At 38.0% G+C, this 18,920-nt stretch overlaps 1 protein-coding gene across 1 annotated transcript in view; it reads right to left on the reverse strand.

Annotated features, from left to right (window-relative positions):
• The window catches only part of babam2 (BRISC and BRCA1 A complex member 2), an 87,136-nt gene that overhangs the window by 39,375 nt on the left and 28,841 nt on the right, over positions 1-18,920 (reverse strand). Inside the window, exons 5-6 of the mRNA XM_016548926.1 lie at positions 15,662-15,856; positions 12,593-12,667 (exon numbers count right to left, since the gene is read on the reverse strand). Of these exons, the coding sequence (XP_016404412.1) occupies positions 12,593-12,667; positions 15,662-15,856 (270 nt within the window). The remainder of the gene's footprint in view (positions 1-12,592; positions 12,668-15,661; positions 15,857-18,920) is intronic.

Here is an 18,920-nt window from a genome sequence, read left to right on the forward strand (position 1 = left end):
CTCGTTCTAACATGCCCCCACATGTCTACGTCACTGTGTGGGAAGATTTGCATAACGCCGCCCAAATGTTCATGCAAAGAAAGAAGGCGTAACTTTTATTCTCGCTGTAGTATTGTTGCCGCCGCCATGTCGTGGAGATGCTGTGTGTTTCGTTGTGAAAGCGAAACTACTTTGTTTGGCCTTCCAAAAGAGGACACAACTAGAAATCAGTGGTTTAGTTGTATTTACAACACTGTCCCAGAACAGTTCAAACCAAATATTTGTGTGTGTGCAGCGCATTTTACGGAGGACTGTTTCCTGGGAGAGTAGCCTAATACCGATGTTCCTGTGAATTCAGTTCCCCTGTTTCCCCTTCGGCACACATGCTGACCCTATACAGTCTATGATGCTGACAAATAATGCTGACTCACAGCCTGTAAGAATAATGTACAGTATGTGGAAAATAATGTGTTTTTTTAACCATAAACCGCATAAACACATTTCATTACACCAAATACACTAAATAATGTTCTTTTTTAGCAACGTCATATGACCCCTTTGAAAAACATGGAAAACATGATTCTGATTGGCTAAAAGATGTTCTGAATGTTTTACACAAAAGCAACAAGACTTCATGTACTTAATTTAGCCATTTTTTTCTCTGCAAATAATTAACTGAAACACACTGGTATATATTTTTGTAGACATAGGAAGTACACAAGGCCGATGGAGAGACTCCAGTTGAAGCAACTCAACTGTTGGGCAGTTAATTATATTCTGAATGTCGTTTTATTGAAGGGTATTACAGTCATAGCCGTTGATGTCATACCACAGTCTCCTCCATAACACTCTTGTCAGATCCATTTGTCCATGTTTGCACAGCAATAGAAAGCGTGAAAATTATTATTTTTTTTTTTAGCAAGCGAGTTAGTGGACATGGAGTGCCAATGAGATTATGAGTGTTCTCGAGGTGGTATGGCATTGCAGTTCTGTCATCACATGACTCAACATGTTGTGTTGGGCAAACAGTTCTCCAAAAACATTGCAGCCACACTAGAGAAAACTCACCCTTTATCAAAGGAAGAAAAGAAAAGTCCCACGCATGCTTTCTCAAAGCAAAGAGGAACTTTCCAAAACATCCTCTGCTTATGTGTCGCTCAATTCTCTGATTCCAAATAATGCATAATCCCAGGAACAGTCAGCAAATGGCAATATTTTTAACAACATCATCTCAACACAAGTGAAGTTCTTGACATGACCTTTTCAGTCAGTTTGACATATCTTGACAGCGGTGCTAATACATGAGAGGATAGAGACTCCACATGCAGCACAGAACAGATAAACAAACAAGCAGCCAAAAGCTCGGTGCTGCTGCTGGCATAAAGCTGAATGGTGGGTGTAGGCCGCTGTTAAAAGGGGCTATATGTCACTCTGCTCTCTCCTAATCTGAGCTTTGCTGGAGCGGGGAGAGCCGGTCGGGGGTGGTGTTTCAGAGGAGACGTCAGGTGCTCAGATTGATACGCCTCTGAGGCGCTGAGAGATCACTGACAGGATGTGGGCACTCAACAACGTTTCATGAGTCTCAGAAATTGTGAGAAAAAATAAAAAGAGATAAGGACTAAGAGAATAAACAAGTCCAAATAAATGTCTAAATGTGTTTAAACAGTTTCAGCAAGTAATTTGTCTGTCCGCACTGGCAGTGAAAATGCTGTGTGGCATCATACAAACATCTCAACTCAACTCAACTCAACTCAAACTTTATTTATAAAGCACTTTCAACACCACGACTGGAACCAAAGTGCTGTATAGAAAAAGATAAGAAAAAAAAATACAAATAATAATAAGAATAATATAAAAACAAATGAAAAATAATAATAGTAAAATAAAATAAAAAAATAAAAATACATAAATAATAATAGTAACAACAAATATTATACACAGCCAAAAAACATTGTCAAAAGCTAGAGAAAACAAATTAGTTTTAAGCGAACTCATTAGACAGAGGAAGGGCATTCCAGAGCCTACACTCTTAAAAATAAAGGTTCTTCAAGCGATGCCATAGAAGAACCATTTTTGGTTCCACAAAGAACCATTCAGTCAAAGGTTCTTTAAAGAACCATCTCTTTCTTACCTTTTTATAATCTGAAGAACCTTCTTTCGCCACAAAGAACCTTTTGTGAAACAGAAAGGTTCTTCAGATGTTAAAGGTTCTTTATGGAACCATTTAGACAAAAAAGGTTCTTCTATGGCATCTCCCCTCTACATTTTAGACGAGATCGCGGAACCATTAGGATTAGTTGTTCATTTGAGCGCAGAGATCTGCTGGATTGACAGATACTAATTAAATCAGTAACATAGTCAGGTGATAGACCATGCATAGCCTTATAAACATACAGCAACGCTTTGAAATGAATTCTGTATCGTACAGGTAACCAATGCAGTTTGATTAACACAGGAGTAATATGCTCTCTCCCCTTTGTACTTGTTAAAAGTCTGGCAGCTGAGTTCTGAACAAGCTGCAAACGAGAGAGAGAGAGAGCTGATTCAAACCCAGATACAACACATTACAATAGTCCAAACGAGATGACACAAAAGCATGAACAACCTTCTCCATATCTTCAAAAGAGAGGATGGACTTCAGCTTAGATATTGACCTTAGATGGAAAAAGCTATTTTTAACAACAGCATTAATTTGTCGGTCAAATTTGAGCTCAGAGTCAAAGATGACACCAAGGTTTGATGACACCATCGATTTGATGTTTCATTTTCAGCTATATAGACTAATGAGATTTGACTGGGGTTGTGGCTATTGAGTGACAAAGTAATAGAAACCAATTATGGCAGACAAAAACACATGGAAGAGATAGCTTTTATTGTTTGTTGCTTTATACAACTGGTATAGGAATTTGTATACCAGAGTCACTGTTTGATTCAAATGGCACTATGTGTCATTAATACAAAATTAAAAAATGTAACAAGTATGTGCTTCATTTGGATTCTTTGGTATTCAGTATTAAACACTAGTAGTTACATACAACATATTTGACAATATTTAACTATTTTTGGAATAAGCTGATCACATTGTTCACCTGGCCAATTGATTTTGATATTTTGATCCCTAGTCAAAAACAGCCTTGTGATTCATACATATATGAACTGCTTGATCCCTAATGAACTGTTGATTTTGTAAGCGCTATATGAATACAGATGTGTACAACAGATGACAGATGAGCTAAAAAAAAAAGGTAAAATAAATATGAAGCCTTTCCTTGATTTCCATGTCAGATGTCTTACCCTTCAGTATCTCAGTGCTTGACATGCACAAGAAAGTGAGTCAATTAAATTCAGAGCCCATATAACAAGGCACGCTGCAGATGAATCATAAACCACACTACAGGAGCACATCTGATGTCAGTTGGGCAGCACAGTTTTTATGATTTCACAGTCTAACTGCTACAATATTATTACTCTCTTACATATTAATTGTTGCTAAATTAATCAATTCTGCCATTAAAGGCTGCCTTAATGCCTTAAAGGGGTCATATGATGCGATTTCAATTTTTCCTTTCTCTTTGGAGTGTTACAAGCTCTTGGTGCATAAAGATTACACGAGAGAGAAGAGGTTCTAAATCTGAAGGGTTGTATCAGCTTTTGGTGTGATTCTGTCTATCGTCAGATACCTTTTATTTTGTACATGTGGAAGCACCAAACTGTAATTGAGTGCATCTGAAGAGGTGGTCTGGAGTACAACTCATATAACAGTTTGCAACATTGCATGCTCTGGTCACAGTTATCATAGTATAATGCATTTCACAAAGCTGCTTTTCTCCAAAATAAACTGCCTTCGGAGTGTAGCTCGCATTCTTCACATCTCTCACAATAATGAGTTTAATGTAATAAGATCTAGTCAATTAACCTATCCTGGATCAAAAGGCCAACCGAAACAAGTTTGGCAGGCTGGCAACGCTGCAAACATACTATGCTATGACATGAAACATCCGTTCTAGATACTGCACATAACAGTGTAAAACCAAATACTGAAATGTATTACGTGAACTGCATTTTTTTACATAAACAGACTGATTAGGAAAACTGACAATTTTATATACAACAGAATGCAATTCACCATAGACATATTTCATATTGGTTTACATTTTCTTTTACCTTGCATAGTTTTGTTCATGTTTTTTTGAGGATGAGATCATGACATGCAAACTGTCCATGTTGGCATTTGGTTAGCATCTACCAAGTGACACATGAATTTGGGCCAAAATGCTGTACTATAGCAGAGTTTGACTGGATGCCCAGTTTTAGACAACAACCAAAGATATGGAAATCATTTTCTCCCAGAATAACACTTACTGTACACGTCATCTAACGGAAGAATGGCGCTGTATTTGATTAATAAATTGTACAAGTAATTTACAATTGTAATTTTTAAAAAGATGTACAATAAAAAGCTTCTTTTTTATTTTTTATGTAATACCAATTTTAACACCAACCTAAAGATGTTAGCGAACAACCTAACCATACCAAACCTAAAAACTAGTTTTTACCTTTAAAACATATTATGACAGACAATATATAAATTGTGTAATAATACTTTTGTCATACAATATCCTACAAGTCAGTAGCTCAAGAAAACTACATCCACACTAACGGAAAAACTAAATTCCTTGGTGCTCCACCTTAGATTTAAAAACCACACATTTAGTTCTCAAGGTTTTAACATCTGAGCCACACCTGAATAAATCCGATGTCGGCCTAAATGCTAATCGTGTACAACGCCCTTTATTCGGACAATAACCTTTGGAATAAACTTGGATTTTCAGATTGCAGTCATACACATTTTCCTCTTTAGATACGATATGATCCTATCATATATGACGAATATGATAGAACAGTGTAAACAAATGCAACATTTTCTATTTAGGTAGCAATGCCTAACAATAAATGTCTAAATAATGTCTAAATAAACAATAAATCTATCTGTCGGAAAATCAGGCCAGAGGTAGGGAATGGAAGAAAAAAACAAGGAGTGACAAAATGAGATCAAAATGAGTGACAAGCCCATATCAAAACCACAACATCTTCACACACAGTTTTATTTTTAAATTACACTCTGTAAGGTCCACAAGGATCACATAGTAAACATACAGAGAGCAATCTTTGTAATTTGTGGCAATGACGTCAACCAGCGCCCATGTCAAGAAAATTCATGGTCTAATTCAATGTGCGTTTAATGCAGCAGGGGGTTTCTATGGCACTGACGTTAAAACAGATTCAGTAAACCTCAAGACTTCAATCATGTTTCTTTCTTTCTGTTTCACACCCACTCTCCATTTCTCTTGGATGTGGTCAATGCGTATCCCAGTTTAAAGGGATAGTTCACCCCAAAATGAAAATTCTGTCATTAATTACTCACTCTCATGTCGTTCCAAACCCGTAAGACCTTCGTTCACCGTAGTTTTACCGATGTCCTTACTACGTTTCTGGACCTGGGAATATTACAGTTGCGTTGCTGTCTATGCAGGGTCTGAGAGCTCTCACATTTCATCAAAAATATCTTAATTTGTGTTCCGAAGATGAACGAAGGTCTTACGGGTTTGGAATGACATGAGGATGAGTAATTAATGACAGAATTTTCATTTTGAGGTGAACTAACCCTTAAAAATCAAACCATGCCCTTGGCTGTTGAACAAAAGTGCATGACAGTGTTTATTAACTTCTACCCTGTGGAGCTTGATCTTGTATGCCGTTCATGTGCCATGCTCAAGAGAAAAACAAATCACGGAGGGGGAAAACCTTTCCCCTGACATTTTTTTTTATTTGCTTTAATTGAAATAATAATCAAGATTTTGACTGGCACAGACAGCCTTGAAATTAATTCTTGCATAAGAGTTTAATAATGATGAGATTACATTTCCTCTCATTTTTCATCGTTTCATTTTTAAAGGGAAACCACAATACACTTTATATGCAAGATGTTTGTCAGACACGTCTTAAGATCTCATTGAAGGACTGAATGAAAGAATGGGAATAAGGGAAAAAAGGAAGAGAACATTAAAATGAGGGCGTCTCCTGCATAAATGAGGCTGGGGAATGGAGGAGTGGAGATAGGCACAGACCTCAGGGCCAGCTTCACCCTGGACGCACTCTGGATGTTAAGAGCGCACTTAAATCAAGAAGGAAAAGTACTCCGAAAATAATTAGAGTAAAACTAATTGGCCAACTATTTAAAGGGGTCATACGATGCTGCTAAAAAGAACATTATTTTGTGTATTTGGTGTAATGAAATGTGTTTATGCGGTTTAAAGTAAAAAAACCACATTATTTTCCACATACTGTACATTATTGTTTCTCCTCTATGCCCCGCCTTCTGAAACGCGTCGATTTTTACAAAACTCATCGGTCTGAAAAAGCGAGGTGAGCTGTGATTGGCCAGAAGGAAAAAATGAAATCGCATCATATGACCCCTTTAAGTTGAAGAGGCATGAGGAAGGTCAGGGAGGCCTGATGAATATAATGTGGCCGTCTGAAGGTACAAAGACTGTGGATGTACAATTTACAGTGAGTATTCGGCACAAAAATGAAACAATGTAATAACATATAAAGCAAAATTTTTCTGATGACAAAGCAAGAATGCCATGCTCATAAAGGTGATCCGCAGTACACACCCACTGTAGCGGCTCAGTCTTCTCATTGTAGGGAGGTTCAATTACTTACAAGTGTTATTTAATTTACAAAGAACCAACCCAAACATAGATTTTAGAATATGAACTGCTTAATTTTATGTTTTCTGTAAGATTTACTAAATATAAAGTGTGCCTGCCATTGTACGTTTAACTTGAATGACGCCCGTTTTAAAGCAGTTGAGTTATTCATTCACTGATTTGTTTTAATAAAAGCCTACTTTGAAATTGTTTTGACAAACATGTTTATACTGCATTATTTTCAATGTACCAAGTTTAATGTAGCAAGAATAGACATAGCAATGTATCTGGCTGCCATGACAACTTCACATGCTTGTTGCTGATCTACATACTCTTAGTTAAATCTAACACATTCTCACTCCCAACTCGCCACATCGAGCCTTTGGCATAACTTTTTAATGCACAGGGTACCCTGTGCGTCATTTTTCGAGGTGCAGGGTACTCCGTTGCTTTAAATAAGAAACCGTTGGAATCAATATGCAGATGCGATGGGCATGGGGATTTTATCGTCATGATTAAATTACATATTGGTTACTAATTTTGCCACTATTACATATATGTTGGCATGTGATTCACAATTTAAACAGTCACGACTATTTTAAATCACTGAAAATAATCCCGCTCCGTTAACGCGGTCATATCTCATCACAAGAAGATACTCCCAAACATTAGCATGGTGCAATCGGTCATGAGACACACAAGAGTTTCACAACCAAAGCTGACGGAACGCTTCTTCTGGCGGCAGTTTTGGAATTTGTGCACAGACTGCACTTTACGGTGGATGTTCCTCTCACAAATAAATCGTTTTGCCTCGGAAGACTTAAAATATTAATACTTTTTAAATAAATAGTGACTGTAGTTGTATCTGCCTTTTATATCCTGTGTTTTATATTGACAAATGATAGAATTAGGGGTAGGGGTTAGGTTACGTGCTCAAAAAGGTGTAAATAGCGTAATGTAAATAAACCTTATGTTTTACTCTGTTCTTTGCATAAAGATATCGTATGGCTTCAGAAGACTCGGAATGCAAGACGACTTGTTTGTAATACTTTTATACTGCTATTTGGGCAGTTTTTGCAATAAATACCTGTGACTGTATATACTTTTATTTGCCTGTTATATTGCTGAGAAGTTGGTAGGTTTAGGGTAGGGGTGAGGTTAGGTCCTCCAAAATATCTATAAAGTAAACAGTGAATGTATGAGTTCTATTCTTACAAATGCATGAAAAGAATTAAATGCATCTTGATCTGATGTATAAAGCATACAACTGAAAGCAACAGAGTACTCTTCACACTTAAAAATTACGCTAAAGGGATACCCTGTGCATTAAAAATTACGCCAAGGGGTCCTGACCAAGCGTCAATTTGTCAATTTGAGTTGGGAGTGAGAATTTGTTGCAAAAACACTTAAATATGGTACACAGGGTGAAAATTTGTAGGTTTACAGAAAAGCTAAAATAGGTGTAAATAAGTGTGACTGACCAAATCGACTCACCCCCCCCCCAGCTCAAATGCTGTATCAGATGTTATATTTTGCATGTGAATAACCAGAGTGCTTTTTTGTTTCACTTCTGACATGAACAAACCTGTCATCTGTGATTTGTTTTGCTTTTGCATTTTATTTCTGGTGTGAATAGGCCTGTCTTCAGTGATTCGTTTTGCTTTTCATTTCACTCTTGGTGTGAATAGGCTTGGAGACAGTGCTTTTGAACCTAATTTTAAAATAAATGTGTTTACAATGTAAGCATAACATAAAAACTTGTAATTACAAGATTTGTTGTCCTGTGTAGCTGTTTTTTTGTGCATTCCAATAAGTGCCCCTTGGAGATATTAAAACCATGATAGAAACAGGCCTCCAGGTTTAGCTCTCACTTTCATTCTTTCCCATTCATATTTAAATAAAACAATCACTAATTCCACTATAGTGACTTTACTCAACAGCAACAGAGTGGCCCTTTAACAGAAGCCAAAAAGCAACTTGTAGACCTGGCATTTGACGCTCCAGAGTTGTCTAAAATAATCAACGGCAGTGGCATTGGTATCCCTGAGGGCCAACTGCGCAATCCTCCTCCTCACCCGCTGCACAGGAAGTCAGGTCTTGGCTAGCGGTCCGCATGGCTCCAGTGGAGTGAGACTGATCAGGCTTGTCACGAACTTAGAGCCTCAGCTCGCTTCACCGATGGCTGCACAAACTAGGACAGCTGACATTTAGAGCTGAACGGGTACCACGCTAAACCGAGCAACAAAAGAGCAGTGAACAGTGCTCAGTCCAAATCTACTGGATTGAACTGTCTGCACTGATGCACTTTTTTTTTTGTTCTAAATGTACTTCGTAGAAATCAGAGCATTCCTGTTTAGCATCAGTTTTTAAACATACATTTTTTTTGAAAGGGGTAAGCATGTCCAGCCTACTAAGATAAAACCAGCGAGATGGCACACTCCAGGCAACTATCATGGCACACAACACCACTCCTACCGATGCCTACATAGCCTCGCTCTGCTAGCAGAGGGCAAAGGCAATCATGGAGGGGAGGGGACGTCATTGGAGATTTGATGAAGATTTAAACAGTCAAAATGTCATCTACCAGCAACTTGTTAGAGGAGTGACAAAAAGGCAGTGATGTTTGCTCACTTTCAAACGTATCATGAATTCATACAAGAAACTACTGATGCCTGATATGATTACTACACTACACCATTGCCATGGTCCTCTATTTCTCTCCAGCAGTGCAGACTGCTCTCATGACAAGCCCTCGATGCCCTGAGGGACGCAAGAGGATGTTGGAAGGTAAGCATGTCCAGCCTACTAAGATAAAACCAGCGAGATGGCACACTCCAGGCAACTATCATGGCACACAACACCACTCCTACCGATGCCTACATAGCCTCGCTCTGCTAGCAGAGGGCAAAGGCAATCATGGAGGGGAGGGGACGTCATTGGAGATTTGATGAAGATTTAAACAGTCAAAATGTCATCTACCAGCAACTTGTTAGAGGAGTGACAAAAAGGCAGTGATGTTACGTATCGTATCGTGACTTTGCTGGTGATACACAGCCCTAGTGTCCCGCTCCTGGAGGGTCAACGTCCTGCAGTGTTTAGCTGTAACTTGCCCCAACACTTTTGTCTGGAAGATTCCAGTAATCCTAAAGACCTTTATTAGCTGTTTCAGGTGTGTTTAATTATGATTGGAGCTAAACTCTGCAGTATATTGGCCCTCCAGGAGCAGGATTGGACACTGGTGGGTTAAGCCTTTATACCAAGAAAAAAAAAAAAAAGGCTACAAAATCTAATTTTGGCTCCAGTGTCTCAGATAGATTGACCTTCTAGAACTCATTTAGTCTTGTAGTAGAAATTATCTTAACTTGGACATGCGTAGATATAAATTAATATACTGTTAGGGTGCCTACACACTAAAGTACTTTTTCAACAGGCAACTATAACTTTGTATATCTCCAAAATAAACCCAGAGGTATATGCAAGATGTGTTATTTGGATTTCAAGTAACCAGAATATTACCTTAAAGGCCCCAATATACTCTCTGATAAAGTTCTGGTTCATTCTTTGCTCAAGGGTAAACAGAAGTTTGAAATAGCCGAGCAATAGTATACTGTTTGTGAACATTCCAAAGCAGCTCATGAGCAATGGGAGTGATGTTTAGGCGAGTATTTAACTATGTGCTGCGAGCTTATCCTTTCAGAAACACAACTAACACACAACAATAATGTCAGTGATGAGAAAAGCAGTTAAAACAGCATCTGATCATAGGGATGTGGATATGATTGACCCAATGTGCAGTTTGGCACTCCAGTTCATGTTCATATTTTTACTCATGTCTGACCTCAACAGACTGGGCGAAGCAATGAAAAGATTTCCCATGTCAAACAAGCTAGAGCCCCAAATCACATCCACCTATGAAGTAATCTTCATAGACCAACGGAAGATGTCGAAATGACGTCACACTTGTTCGTTCTGTGATTTCACTTGAAGTGTATAATTCTTTATCAGACATTAAGCATTCACACGTACATACATGTCTTATTTTAAACAAACCCCAGTTTACCTAATCTGACAAATACTTCAAAATAATTCTTCACTCAGGCAACAACACTCTTCAGCAACATACATATTTGATATTCAACTGTAAATTGTCCAGTGAATCCCTTTGAACTTTTCTGGCTACTTTTCAATGCCAAGAAGGCAAATTTGGGTGCTAATTTACAGAGCTTTTCCATTGTAAAGAGGCAGACATTCCACTGGCTTTTCACAAGCACCTCTTACAGAGCTAAATCTGGTCGTCAGTTGTTTCTGTGGAAAACGGTCAGTGCTTGAAGCCATCTATGGCAAATCACAACAAACACTGTTGAACTAAAAAAAAAGAAATCTCAGTAGAAGACACGCAGCTTAAATCAAGGCACTGATGACAAAATAAAACTGAGGACCTTACATTACGTTGTTCGTTCTGTGATTTCACTTGAAGTGTATAATTCTTTATCAGACATTAAGCATTCACACGTACATACATGTCTTATTTTAAACAAACCTCAGTTTACCTAATCTGACAAATACTTCAAAATAATTCTTCACTCAGGCGGCAACAACACTCTTCAGCTACATACATATTTGATATTCAACTGTAAATTGTCCAGTGAATCCCTTTGAACTTTTCTGGCTACTTTTCAATGCCAAGAAGGCAAATTTGGGTGCTAATTTACAGAGCTTTTCCATTGTAAAGAGGCAGACATTCCACTGGCTTTTCACAAGCACCTCTTACAGAGCTAAATCTGGTCGTCAGTTGTTTCTGTGGAAAACGGTCAGTGCTTGAAGCCATCTATGGCAAATCACAACAAACACTGTTGAACTAAAAAAAAAGAAATCTCAGTAGAAGACACGCAGCTTAAATCAAGGCACTGATGACAAAATAAAACTGAGGACCTTACATTACGATAGAAGTTACATTTCCTGTATAACATACTTGGACCTGCTGATATCAAGGCAACAGTTTCACAGAAAACTGGAAAACAAATAACAGAAATCTGTTACAAATCGGTCTGACATATTTTTACAGTTTTGTTTTTTGCAGCTTGCAGTGAGAAATAATACACAACAGCTTTAACCATACATACACCATATTCCTTCTTTAAATCAGAAGAAGACCTACAAATATATAATGGATTTTTGAAATATCATACCATCTATCAAGGTCTTGATATGTCAAGCTTCATGACAAATTAGCTGGGAATAATGACCCCACAGTGGTGACCTTACAGACGGCCGCTGACCTGTGGCTAAAGTAAATTTCAGTGGAATATGGTCCACTGGGAGTGAACTGTACATGTCTATGCATGAGTCTAGTGTACTGCTGAGGTACAGAACGCTGAGACGGTGATGCTGATGATGGCTGCTATTTTCCGTATGTTTACCATCATTTCAGCTCTCTTGGGGAGGACAAACATGGCTCAGACTGGAAAAGGCCATAGAGCAAGGGCCTCCCGAGGCCATACATCCTCTCACGCACACATAGACACAAACATACACACGGTAGTGCGGCAGAGATGGGGAATCAGAAAAAAAAAAAAAACAGCGGGAGGGAGGGCAAGACACAGGGTGACTGGAAGGGGAGGCGAGAGAGAGAGGGCCTGCAGACACAACACAGCTCAGAGTTGATTGGGAGTGACAGGCTGCTGATTAGTCAACTCGCAGCCTACACACACGCACAAACAAGAGCAGAGAAATGAACACTTGCACGAGAGCGACCTATACTTACATGCACTTTTACATGTAACGTTTTGTGAAGACATTTTCATGCACTGATAAACAGATAAACATCCTTTCACCAAACAAATTAAAGACATGGGGGTTTATGATCTTCCCACGAGTGTGTATTAATGGATGGATCTTACCTTGAGAAGATAGACGGGAATGTTGCTAAAATCCACAGGGAGTTTGAGAAGGAATCGAGCAGAAAACTCCCCCGTCTAGAAAAAAAAAAAGAAAAAAGCACATGGAGCATCAAACAGTGAACACACACACACACTCTGTAACATTCCTCACACAGTAACCTAACTGTTAATGGAATAATTCTGTCATTATTTCTCATCCTCATGTTGTACCAAACCCACTTGACTTTATTTATGCCATGGAACACAAAAGTTCAGCAATTCTGAAGAATCGCCCTGATCGCTCTTTTCCATCAAATTAAAAAAGCCGCATTAAAAACACCCACACTATATGTCTATGACTGTTAGCCGTGTATTGGACTAGCAATGTGTCCTTACTGCGGCCCGAGATGCTGGGATAGGCTCCAGCATCTGTGCAATCCTACACAGGACAAGCGGTTTGGAAAATGGATGGAAGACATATAATAGACTTTCCTAGTCTTCTGGGCCCAGTTGTTCAAAAGTAATCTGATCAGATTGCAGTTGTTCAAAAAATCATATTAGATCACATAATCCAGTCCAGTCTTGGTTTTGATCTGGATCAACTCTTCAGTATGTGGTTTTTAGTAAAACTGGGATTCCTTTGTTTCAAACAATCTGAATTATGCTGATCCCATCAGAAGGGTGGATTTCAGGAACAAATATATACATACATACACTACCGCTAAAAAGTTTGGCATCAGTAAGACTTGTAATGTTATCATGTAGTACATATACACCTTTTTATATTTTGAACTTGAACGACTTTTTTTTACTAAGTCAGAATCATCAGAGATTTATCAGTCAAAATTATTTTCTAACAATTAAAATAAAAACACAAAGTGACCCAATACTAAAATAAATCGCCTGATCCTGGATCCAAGGGATTTCCAAATCTGGATATTCTAATTCAGATTCAAACTTTTGATCAACTGGGAGTCATAAGATTCAAAATTCAAAATTTATTTAGGCCATTATTCATTGATAATCTGCAACTCCACCTTCAGCTGTTGAAAGCAACGACTGCATCAGTAAGTGAGAAGAACCAAATTAATTATATTTGTGAAGGAATCATTTACATCAGTCTTGTGAACTGGATCAACTGATTAATTAAAAAAGATCTGAGTCACATAATGTAGAGCAGCTTTATAGCTGAATCTTTTATAACTTTGCAACATCTGTTACTGAACTGAATAAACATTTAACAACATTAAGCTAAATAATGACGTACTGCCTTCTGTAGAGCTGCTTATAGCTGAATTGAACTTCATAATTCATCAACTTTGCACTGTTATTGAACTGAACTGAATCAACACTGAGCTGACTTGAGCAGAATGATGACACTATTGTCTTCTGGAGAGCTGCTTTATTGCTGAACTGAGTTTGTTTCATAACTGACAAACTTTGCAACACTGACACTGTTAATAACTAAATTGAATCAACATTGAACTAAACTGAGCTGAAAAATAACACCATTGAATATTTTAGAGCTGTTTTAAGGCTGAAATTGAATTTGCTTCATAATTAATTTTTTTTGCAATATTAACTGTTATTTTTCCTGTGTTTTTTACAATGAAGCTTTTTTTATATATAAATAATCTGCATTGTATAAGGTGCTTTATAAATAAATGTTACTTGACTTCTGTCATTGCAAATGATTCATTTACAAATCAGAAATCACTACTTCTGTGGCAATAAGAGCTAGGGTTTATATCATGCTTTTCAGTGAATAAAGGCTTAAATTAGTCTGTTTGTCACACAAATATATTCCTTTAACTATATTATTAAAGGACTTTGACTATATTTTTAACTCTGTATTGTATGTCCCTTTCAAGGTGGTGTGTGTGTAGTGTTGGATGGGTGTATGTGTGTGTGTAATATATCAGCAAAAGTAAAAAAAAAAAATTCTTGTTACATTGTCAAACAATATACTGTTGCATTGGCCAAGCCACTATTGTCAAGGTATAATTTTGATTCAATTTAAAATAGAAGTACAATACATGTGAGAAAGTAATGCAGTGCTCATCTTAAAATTCTCTTCAAATGTTCTCTAGAGTAAGTATGGCATAGCCATATTTACTTTCAAATGTAATTCGCTGTATGACTCCTTGTTTACATTCATATAATATGCATAACTTTGGTTACATCTTTTTAAAATTACACAAAAGTTTCCTAATCATAGACTGTTATCCCACAGACCACAGTTCACCACATCCCTTTAAAGATTGAAGCAACACACTTCACGCCCACAGTCCAACACAATACACTCTTCCCAAAAACACGACAATATTACGGAACCCTCTGTGTGTCCATTTGTGAGGGAGTGTGTGTTTGTTTTTGACCGGTTGTGCAATTCGCGTTGCACTTTATCAAAAACCCACTGCCTTGTGTGTGCATCCTGTGACATTGATGCTAAGCCCACAACATTCAGTATTGTGTGATTTTATCAGAACACCACATACATAAAGTTGCTGGTTCAAACCCCAAATGGGATGAATGATTACCAGTTACCATTGTGCCCATGAATAAGGCACCTAATTTCAGGTTGTTCCAGGAAGTATATCTCTGCAATAAGAGAACTCCCAGTAGCACAGTGTAAAAGTGTCAGCTAAATAACAAATCAGTACCGGTAATTAGAGAATCACATAGGTGGACTTTAAAATTTGAAAGTAATGAAGCAGAGAGTTTTTACCACTTCAATCCATTAGTTCATGAAATTTCATTAAGAGAAGGTCAGTTTACTTGAAGTGGAGCTAAGTGATCAAGTGCTCCAAATATATGCTTTAGTAATAGTGGGCGCCGGTCTGATGTTTTATATGTTAATTAACCATCTAATGTCTATTTGTTGATAATTTAGGGAATACTTAATTTTATCCATCCAGGGTGATTCCCTGCTTTTGGCCTAAGACACAGCAATAGGCTCCAGCATCCCCTTGACCCTACATAGTGGTTTGGAGAATGGATGGATGGATGGACGTTTATCACAATCACACTGAATGGAAACATTTGACTATTATGTTAATGGAAATGTATAAGGCGATGCAGCACTGGTACCCAGCTGTTCTTGCGGCCAGCGTAGATCTCCATACTGTGCCCATAGTTGGGGTCTTCTAGCAGGCTGCCATATTCAAAGAGCAGGCGGGAACTGTCACGAAGCCGCTGGCACTGGTACAGATGATACTGCTGCAACAGCTCTTTCACCAGCTGCAGGAGACACTCCGGTTTACCCGCGTCCCACGACACCAAGTGCTGCCGGAGGAGAGAAAGAGAAAGAGAGTGGGAGTCAGCATTTTATTACAAAAAAAGAGTAGATTGGGAAAACAGAAACATCTAGCACTTTTCAGCCCACTTTTAAAGATTTTGTGAAGCACACATATTGAAATAATAATTTAAAAAAAACTTATTCCACAAACATATTACATGAAAATTAATAGCTTGGAAAGGTCAAAGTTACCATGAAAATCCATTCACAACTAATTTTATTTCTGTAACATGATATATTTCAGTTTCATTATGGCTATTTAAAAAAAAAAAGTATGGTAGGGTAATTAATTGATTTTATCCATCAGGAATTTATGGAATAAAGTGGGCATTCAGTAAACATACAACTCTGTTGACACCCATTGGTTGAAACTTAAGTGGCTTTGGTAACATCAGTCAAATAGGAAAGTCATTTCAGAGGAACAGGAATGTGTATTATGAATGCAAAAATGGTCAATTTGAATTCATTTTGCCTTTAAAGTTAAAGTGTGAGTTTTCTGTGCCACAAAACAGAAATAAAGTATGTTTTATAAAGAAAGAAAAAGAGGTTTTCTAAAAATTCCCCCATCTACCATGGTTTAAACAGATAGTCCCGCCCCACCTCATGCCATTAAAGTAAATTGTGATGGCTTTTTGAATAAGAAAAAAAAAAAGTAAGGTGGCACTTGATAATATTTATATTAACGATTATGAGAAAACTTTTTTTTTGAATGATGTGCATGGATAAAGAATTTAAATAAACACTATAAAATTCCATTAAAATAAGAATTTTGATTTCACAGTGACTTTAAACAGTATTCATACAAGTATCCAAACTTTTGAGTGAAATAACCTGAATACATGTACCATGCTTTTGGCATATAACAATAAATAGCTTCAGTGTACAACATGTTGCTAGAACCTTAAACTAGCTTTATGAATCATCACGTTATCAAAAAAATCCTCTTTGAACGATGCAAGGGTGTTTCATATGGAATACGCATTAAATACAGACTGTAAGTGTAGACTGGAAAAAAAACTTTTAGAGATAAGGAAAAAAACTAAAAAAACGAGGCAATTAAAGTCAGGTGGCAGTTTCTAAAGTGCTGAGCCGGGGCCTTATAACCCTTTATTGTCAAAATGTCAACTTGATGTGGTGGTTTCCGCCCCTTTGCACTCCCCCTCCCAACCATCTTGAGGTGGCAACACTACGGGATATCCTGCACCGGCAGGGACACTTTCATCTCCTAACTCTACGCGCTCCAAGTCCAGAAGCCAAAAGACGATGAATTCCAGCTCCATTTCTTGCTAAGGCAATGTGCCACAAAGCATGGGAAATTAAGCCACTGAAAAAGAGGAAACACTGTTCTCACACAGTTCTCAGATAAGACAGTACAAGACCTTGAGTCTGTGCCATATGTTTAATGCATGCAGGGAACAATGGTTTGGTAAGAAAAGTAGATTTTTGAAGGTTCAGACGGCAACCGAGCGCAGACTATTTCCAGTCTCTCTTACTGCAAACACACTGCTAATAGGGAAAGAAGTGAGTTGAGTGGGTGTATGCCCAACACTGTGAGTTTGCATTGCCATGTTCTTGTGCACTGCGTGAGCGGGAAAAGGCCTGCATGCCAACATGGTCTACTTGCCTTTCCTCCTCTCCTCCTACAGGCTGACCTCATTTGCATAGGCGATCCCAATTTGCATGAGCTTCCCTGACTGGAGCAGTGCACAGGTATGCAAATTAAGAGTGAGGGGGCAAAAACCAAATTGCCACCTTTTCACGAAGTGTTCCACCATTCTTTTCACTGGCCTAATTCTACCCAACAGCAGGTTCTGTCTGCGAGGCCCAATTGCTTGTTGATGCGTAATATGTACACAAGTTGAAATTAAATTTTACTGACACTGACTGAAAATAAAATGCAGAATATAAATTTTTGCAAGCAAGTAAATAAACATTACATGTATCTCGCTTAAAGAACAGTTCCTTGTCAAGGGTTAAGAATAAGACAAATAAGTATTCCTGTCATTGCGAGGCACAAACAAACACAGGCTGTGTTAAAATGAGTTTGTCAAACACTGTCTTGGATTTTTAAATGATGGCAATGCAATTTCGGCTCGATTTTCATCGCTCCCATGAATCATTCCATCTACAAGCCTGATTGAGTCACATACGAGCAGAAGAGAAGAGAGGGGACAGAGCACGCCGTCTGTCCACTGAGGCACACATTACACAACTTATTAACAGCACAACCCACAGCATACAGCTGAGCTTGTTACATTTCTTGGATCAAATCAAAGCGTCTTTTTAGCCAACTTTTATCTAGGTTCATTCTGGTATAGGATGCCTACATTTCTCAGTCTAATCCAAATGTCAATGAATACCATTCAGGATATTCACTGAAAATTTTGTGCCACTGATACAAATTCCGTTTCATGTTGACTTTAAGAAACACTTCTCAATGTTTTATTGAGTCATGGGCTAAACGGTTATCTTTCCCATCCTGGTTAAGAATTACAACACCCTAAAAACTGTTCCACTGTTACAGAGTTTCAAATTCTTTACAGGATCAGGGGGTCAGGAGAAAGTCAACGTTTCCACATTTGAGGAGTGGTTTTCTGGATAATGTCTTAACTTTTTACTTTAAAAGTGAGATGACATCATTGCCCAGCATCACTCCCCTTGGTAGGGAGTAAGACGTGTGTGAAACAGTTATTAGACTGCCATTATTCATCACATTAATACAGGGTGGATAAAGATAAATAGTAGATATACTGTGGTCAGCTATGCTACAAAGATCAACAACAAGGGCACAGATTTCCAGACACAAATCAGTCAGATCCATATTTACAGGGTCTTGATTCATTTTGAGATTAACAAGAACATTTCTGTTACAATGTCATTTAAGCCTAGACACACAAAGTGATTCTCCATTAACAAATACTGTGAACTGAACACTCAACCTTGGTAACCAAGGGATTGTCCAAGATGGCGCACTTGACGAGGACGCTCTAGCGCAAATCTAAAAATCCCATGACCGTAACGGTCTCATTTGTCATTTTAAAAATCAGATTG

This window comes from Sinocyclocheilus rhinocerous, unplaced genomic scaffold (genome assembly GCF_001515625.1).
Source record: "Sinocyclocheilus rhinocerous isolate Xijiao unplaced genomic scaffold, SAMN03320098_v1.1 scaffold524, whole genome shotgun sequence".
Lineage (NCBI taxonomy): Eukaryota > Metazoa > Chordata > Actinopteri > Cypriniformes > Cyprinidae > Sinocyclocheilus > Sinocyclocheilus rhinocerous.